At 40.2% G+C, this 7,958-nt stretch overlaps 1 protein-coding gene across 1 annotated transcript; it reads right to left on the bottom strand.

Annotated features, from left to right (window-relative positions):
- Positions 1–4,792: 4,792 nt before the first annotated feature.
- LOC131833826 (heterogeneous nuclear ribonucleoprotein A1-like) lies at positions 4,793–6,087 on the bottom strand. The gene has a single exon (XM_059177631.1). It carries the CDS (start codon positions 6,007–6,009, stop codon positions 5,047–5,049), a length of 963 nt encoding a protein of 320 aa, XP_059033614.1. The 5' UTR covers positions 6,010–6,087; the 3' UTR covers positions 4,793–5,046.
- Positions 6,088–7,958: the final 1,871 nt, after the last annotated feature.

The raw sequence follows: 7,958 nt of genomic DNA, 5'->3' as shown, positions 1-7,958 counted from the left end.
CCCTGGCTTTTGCTCTGATTTTTTCACTGAACGAGAGACTTAATGCTCTTCTCACTGGTAAGGAAGAGAAACTGAATCATGAGTGTCTTACCATGTCTTCTGTGTTTTGATGTCTGCTAGTCCAGAGAGCCTATTACAGAGATAGGTTTTGGGTTTCTAGACTACCGAATCAATTTCATACACCCTTGTTGAACCTAGGACCCGATGGACTGGTCGGGCTGCAGGCTGGTGACTGGAGACACAAGGGAAACCCTGTCCCTGCCCTCTGGGAGCTCACATTCCAGCTGGGAAGCTGGGCATCTAAATAAACAACCATGGTACAATGTCCTCATTGCTGGAACTAAAGGATAAACACAGTGACTTTTGGGGTGCAATGGTGTCTTATTTGTACCTGAAGCAAGCTGCAGTAGCTTGATTTCTTCTAGAGTAACAATTTATCTCTGCTGGACAGTGCCGGTTTATCACTAGGGTCTTCTTTCACTCTTGGTGTTTCCGTTAGATGGTAAATTGCATAGTTCCTTTTTACAAGTCAAGAACCAACATATGAGGTTTGTTTGATCTGGGGACAATTACATTTCAATTTATCAAGAAGTTTTGTGTTGCTGGCTTTACGTGAGTGGTTGAGGCAGGAGAATAGGTTCCTGATCTTGTCCCCCCCCCCCCCCTTTTTTTTTTTGTTTTTAAGATTTTATTTATTTATTTGACAGAGAGAGGGAGAGAGAGAGAGAGAGAGAGAGAGAGAGATCACAAGTAGGCAGAGAGGCAGGCAGAGAGAGAGGAGGAAGCAAGCAGGCTCCTTGCTGAACAGAAAGCCCGATATGGGGCTCGATCCCAGGACCCTGAGATCATGACCTGAGCCGAAGGCAGAGGCTTAACCCACTGAGCTGCCCAGGCGCCCCTTTGTTCCCCTTTTTTATCAGCAGTAGTGCTTATAGATTTTCAGATCACATCAAATGTAGGGTGACAGTCCTTTGCTCTAGCCCATTTGTATTTTTTAGTAAATAAGCTCAACAGTAGTATGAGTTATTAAAAGCATTTCTCTTCAATCATTTAAATTTTAAAATAACTCCCCAAAGGAGCTAAGTATCTGAAAAGAAAAAAAAAAGATCCAAACCCAGATTTGATTATTCTAAGTCTCCTGTACCACTTTTCTTGGTGGATGGTAGTGAGAATTGCTGGCAGTTGTTCCTCGTAGTTTAGCTTCAGTGTGAAGGTAGAAGCAGATGCTGAGCATGAAGAAATCTAGATCTGAATTCCATGTGATTCTAAAAAACATAAGTTCAGGTTAGCATATGCATGAGAGATTGTATTGGTTTTATAGCCAAACTAGAATTCATTCATTCATTCATTCATTCACTAATGAATAAAATCCGCACCTACTGGGTGTCTATGAGGCACACAAGATACAATGATGATTTATGCAGACATAGCTCTGCTCCCAAGGATCTTGCAGAGGTTGAGCCTCTAAAAGTGATTTGAATTTCATCCCCCTGATATTCAGTAGGACCCAGATCTATTCCTTAACTTAAAAAGGAATATGAATAGCCACCTGTAATCCTACCATCTGTTTGGAAAACAAAACAAAACAATGACAAAACAAAAAACAAAATAAAGCCCTTCAAAATGTATGTCACCAGAAAGCAATAAATAGGCAAAAAATCACTGAAAATGAACTCAGGAAATGTGGATTCTAGTTACAATACTACCTCTTATTAACTTTGTGACCATGGGTGTGTCACTTAGCCTCTCTGAACCTTTGTTTCCCATCCTATAATGCAAAATGTAAGTTTTTATGCGTTGTGTCCACCCTGCAGATGAACTCTTTAGAGCCTGGAAATTCCCCAACTCTTCTGTTCAGGTTGACTTTCTGGAAAAGTGTTTATTCTTAGAGGATTTGATTATTGAGTTATCTTTATATTCTGCTGCTGTCAGTAGATTTACCATAAATGTTTCCTGAGAATCTCTCTCTTGAAAAGATTCAGACCCCAGTTACGTTCATCTCAATTAAAAATAGAACCGTGAGATGCAGAAGCTGTAGCACCTCTTAAACCTCTTCAAATAACATTGAACGACTAAGTGCCTGCTACTGTGGAGATAGTACCCACAGAACCAGCAGCAGGCCCTCTCAGAAAATGATAACACTCTAAGTGGCTGTCAGTCCTCAGTAATTTCTAGTAGTTTGGGGGATGCTACCTTATCTTCTAAGAGTTCTAAATGTTCCTGGTAGAAAAAAAAAATGCACATCCTTTATTAAAAAAAAAAAAATCCAATTGCCCACAACAACAAAATTCTCCAAAACAATACAGATCAAACAGGGATGCACAAGTCTAATGAAGCCTGTAATCAGAATAGAGTAGATAGTTATGGCCATGGGGGTGTCCAGCAGGTTTGGAGTAAAAGGCCAGTGAAGCAATTACATTTAAAAAATGAACATTAGTTTCTTGGGAGGTGGAAGAAATTTACTTCCTTTCTTCCTATCTCTTAAAGAAATGACCAGTTTTCAAACATATGACTCAAAAATTGAATTTGGCTCTCATGGACTGTTTTCTGACGTTGTTTCTTATTTTCTTTTCGATTCTTTAAGGAGAGTTTGAAAACATCCCTTAGACTCTCCCTTAATAGAAATTTCGGCTATCAAGAAATTACCAAATAAAAATTGTAGAAGGTACTTTGTATATAAGACAAAACTCGGAGGAAGAGCTTGTTATCATATTTCAACAGCTATTCACTGGGGGGACATCTTTTTCCTCTTTCTAAATTGCATGTATCACTATTCATTAATAAGCAGAATGACAACTATTTAGACTGCCAGATCTCTTTATAAACATTTTCTTAGGTGGGTGGGATTTTTATGCACTTTCCCAAAGGGCCAAGTTGACAGAAATGGACTTTTGCTTTATTTCCACAGAGCTCTGGATCCAGCTCCCTAGGTCAAAATATATGTTATTCACCTCCTACCTTTGGTTGTGTGATCTCTCTGAAGGCTGGCCCAAGAGAGTCCTTTCTGATGAGACTTTCAGCGTAGCCATTAGTCATGAGATAAGCATGTGACTGTGGGCCGTTTGCAAAATGAAAGCTCCCCAACGAGAGGCTTGTCCTTTACAATAAGAACCGGACCAGTTTTCCTCAGAAGCACATGGCTGCCTGCGTGGTGTGATTTGAGAAACCGTAAGCTTTTTGTCCTGGATATTTCCCCTGTTGAGCCCTACATTTTCACTAATAGTGTATCACTCCTGTGGGTGAAATCTTCCCAGGCCATTCTCTTTAAAATATGGCCATTGCCCTGGGAAAAGTCCTAATACTTTGGTGTGTTTGACTTTATAAGATCCTTTTTCCTTTGACAAAAGAAGCAGAGTAGGATGAGAAGACTAGGTAACTGGCAGGGAAAACGTGTTGAAAAAAGAAAAATGAGGCACACAATGGAAGATGAAGAGCCAGTGTGCCAATGAGAGTCAGCTCGGTTCCACTTATAAGTGCAGATTCAGTGTGTCTGTGTGCTGTGTTAGCTTTTGGAATGTTCCCACAAGCCCCCAGCTGAGTGTAAATGGAGAATATCTTTCTGGAAAAACAAACTGGAAATATTTATCAAGGCAATAAAGAGTACTTATAGAGAGAGAACCAAAAACTTCAATTGCAGGACTTTTTCCTAAAATAATAATCAGCGATGAGCAAATTTGGACCCAAAGAAGTTCATTGGGACATTATTTATAATTGCAAAAATAATGGAACAAGTGAAATGTTTATTGGTAGGAGAATTAATACTATGGGAATGAATTTATGCTATAAAAGTGACTAAAACAGTATATAAAATATATAAATAATAGGATTTAAAGCATATAAAATATGTATGTATAGATCATGGAATTTTAATTAGTGATTGTCAGTAAATGGTTATTTTTCTTTATTCCTTTATGTATTTTCCAATTTTCCACAGTGGTCATTTATTACATTCAGATACAGAAAAAACTTATTAAAAAATGCATCCAAGAGCAAATGTTTAGGTGAAGGTTATAAGCCTAAATTATCGGTGTCCTCTGAGGAGGTGGACTATTGCTGTTTAGCAATTTCCCAGTGGATAATTAAAGATCTGTCAGACTTTCCTTATGTATGGGTCTTTTACGATCAAGGGCTTTAATTCTAAATAAAGATGTCTACAAAGGATGAAATCTGGCACCTGATGTTTGATTTTGGGTAGGATTGTAGCTTGCTGTGTCCAAATCTGAGAGAAAAAACAAATTGGATGGAGTTTAGCAAAGGGAGATGTGTTCTAAGCCTTTCTCTTAGAATTGGACAGTGGCAGCCACATGCAGAAGACAGAGGATGCCTTGATACAAGTCCCTCTTAGCCCATAGTTACATGTAACAGTTCTGTCTCCTTACTGGACACAGATCTGGGTCATCAAACTCCTTTTCCTAAATTTGGTTTGCTTTCCATGTTATATCTGGCCTATCTAGGAAGAAGGGATCTGGACTCACTGCCATGGCACCATTTTCCTGGTCTTCCCTCCACCTGGAATGCATTCTCCACTTACCTCCTCTCATGTCTTTTGGCCCATGTCAAAAGGAAGTTGCTCCTTGAAGCCGCTACTGTTGCCATCAGAAAGTGTGATCTCCCCCTCCTTTGAACCTCCATGGTACACACACGTATGGTATTTTTTACATCCCCCCTTTCTATTAGATTGCCAGTTTCTTTTCTTTTTTTTTTTTAAGACACATTTATTCAGCGTCATGATCAGACTATTACATTTAGCAATCAAGAGCATGGGTGCAAAAAAAAAAAAAAATCTACATTAAAACCCTTTGTTGGAATACTTTACACTTTCCACAGAACAGAAACTAAAATAACCTGTTATACAATTAGTCACAAATACAGTCCTCGAGTTTTTTTGCCCATACACATGAGTATTGTCTAAAACATGTCTTCTTTGTAGCAGCTAGGCCCTGCCACCACTGTGCTTGGCTGAGTTCACAAATCTGTTGTAACCTGTAGCTTCCCTGTCACTTCTCTGGCTCTCCTCTCCTGCTAAGCTTTGTTTCCTGGCAGGAATTAAAACCTTCTGCCACTGCCATAGCTGCTGCTGCTGCTGGAACCACCATAGCCACCTTGGTTTCGTGGTTTGGCGAAGTATTGGCCTCCACCACCATAAGGGCCAGAGCTTCTGCCTCCAAAATTGCCTCCTTTCATGGGCCCAAAATTTGAGGATTGATTGTTGTAATTGCCAAAATCATTATAGCTTCCGCCACCTCCAAAGTTGCTTCCATCATTACCAAATCCGTTATAGCCATCCCCACTGCCACCATATCCACCACCACCTCGACTGCCACCAAAGCCACCTCGACCACTGAAGTTTCCTCCGCGACCAAAGTTGTCATTCCCACCAAAACCACCTCCACGACCACCACCAAAGTTTCCAGAACCACTTCGACCTCTTTGGGTGGATGAAGCACTAGCCATCTCTTGCTTAGAGAGCGCTTTCCTTACTTCACAGTTGTGGCCATTCACAGTATGGTATTTTTGAATGACAATCTTGTCTACAGAATCATAGTCATCAAATGTTACAAAAGCAAAACCCCTCTTTTTGCCACTGCCTCGGTCAGTCATGATCTCAATCACTTCGATTTTCCCATACTGTTCGAAATAATCTCTTAGATGATGTTCTTCAGTGTCTTCTTTAATGCCACCAACAAAAATCTTTTTCACAGTTAAGTGGGCACCAGGTCTTTGAGAATCTTCTCTTGAGACAGCCCTCTTTGGTTCCACAACTCTTCCATCCACCTTGTGTGGCCTTGCATTCATGGCTGCATCCACCTCCTCCACAGTGGCATATGTGACAAACCCAAAGCCTCTGGAGCGTTTGGTGTTCGGATCTCTCATTACCACACAGTCCATAAGTGTTCCCCATTGCTCAAAATGGCTCCTCAGACTCTCATCGGTTGTTTCAAAGCTCAGACCTCCGATGAAGAGCTTCCGCAGCTGTTCAGGCTCTTTGGGAGACTCTGACTTAGACATGACGGCGGTGGGAGGGGAGACTTTAACGATGCTTACTCGGCGGCGTCCACAGGCAGAAAAGGAGATTGCCAGTTTCTTAAGCACAAGGGCTGCTATGTCTTTTCTCTCCCATGTCTTGCCCATGTGGGCAGAACTGAGCTTATTTATTTAATGAATCACATGTTAATTTGGCCAGCCCACAGTCTGCCTCCCTTTCTTCATGCAGCTTAGATATGATTCCTATCATTTAGCTCAAAAAGATCACTATAAGTAAGGGTAACAGTCAATTTTTCAAAACTTCTCAATGGGGTAACTTTCTAGAGTAAACTATTAACAGATGGAAAACACAGAACACAGAACACAGAACTACAACTATTCATGGTTTGAATTACCTGGGCTCTCCACCATGGTTTATTTAATTTGAGTAGTGTGAAAGAACCATGTGGGCTTTAGTGCTAGAGAGAACTGGCACTAGCCCTTGAGCCCAACCTTGATATTGGCTGGCAGTGGGATTTTGGGTAAATGATTTCTCTTCTCCATGCCTCAGTTTCTTCATTTGTAATATGTGGAATTAATTTATGGCTGTCTCCCAGCATTGTTGTGAGGATTATATGAAACGATGTTTGAAGACACTTCACATAGTGTCTGGCACACAGATTTAAGTCTCTGGGCTCATGAGGACAGAGGATCAGTTAGTCATATCCTGGACAATTTATGCCCTCTGAGAAAGCCAGGACCAAGCACCCTAGACTTTGCAGGGCAGTATTTGCTTAATTTCTGGTCTGTTGCTCTGAAATCACTGACCTATTTGTGGAACACAGTCCCCCAAACAGTGGCTCCTTTGAAAATTTTGAGGGAACACCAAGCTGGATTATTGAATAAATTTCTGCAGTAAAAGCTTGTTTGAATATAAGTATATAATCTATGACTCTTTTATGTATCAAAGCAGGAGAGTTAGTGGGCTCCAGAGCTACACTGCTTGGGTTAAAAATTCTCTGCTATCCTTAATCTCTCTGTTTCCGAGAGAGGTTCTTACCTAAACTTGGAATGATGATAATGATAATGATACAAATAATAACAATAATAATCTTACTATCTGCCCTGTAGAGCTGCTCTGAGCAGCTTATTCAATACAGCTTACGTCTGCTGAATACTGAGAATAGTGCCTGGCACACAGTCAGCCGTGGAACAAAGCTAACAACTCCTAATAAATTGATTTTAGAAGGTGGAGCTCTTCAAGGACCATGTGGAGCCAAGTATTCCGATAAAGAAGTGAAGCTCTTATTTTAGTCCTGGTGCCATCTTTGTGGGGAGGAAGGAGCATATACTTTGGAGACTTGTGCCGCACAGTGGTTTGGATTTGTTAACAGCACTAGTCAAGGAACACAGTGTGCTGAAAAAAATTGCCAGACACCAAACGAGATAAGGAGCGTCCTGTGAGCAGTGACAGGCTTGAACACTCCCTGCAAACAGACAAGGGAAGCGATGGCTCTGCCTAAGAAATCTTGTCCTTCAACTTTGACACCACAGATTTTTTTTTTTTTTTTCCAGTTGCTGCTGACCATATAAACAAACACAGGAACTTCCTGATAATGGAATGTCTTTATTTTCCTGTGTAATTTCTACCTCTGTTCACAACATGGGTATTTAATACAGCAGAAATGAAATGGTGTGCCTGAATGAGTAATCTAATAATTAGATGATCTGATATTAAGAAATAAATGAAATGTGTGATCTATTCTGTAATTTAGTCTATGATCTATTAGATTTTTTCTTCTTTCTTTCCTTACGTTCCATCTCTTTTGTCCTTTTTCGAGTTTTTTTTTTTTTTTAAACTTAACCTTCTAATCCTTTGAATATCTACTTCAGCTATAATTTGACAGATGATTTAATAAGTATTTAAGTTTTCCTCTTCTCCCTTCACTGTCTCTTCTTTCTTGGCTTTTTGTTTGTTTGTTTGTTTTCTGCCT

The sequence above is a fragment of the Mustela lutreola genome, chromosome 6, assembly GCF_030435805.1.
Source record: "Mustela lutreola isolate mMusLut2 chromosome 6, mMusLut2.pri, whole genome shotgun sequence".
NCBI lineage: Eukaryota > Metazoa > Chordata > Mammalia > Carnivora > Mustelidae > Mustela > Mustela lutreola.
The sequence above is the reverse complement of the archived record's forward strand: the minus strand, read 5'-3'. Positions and strand labels throughout refer to the sequence as shown.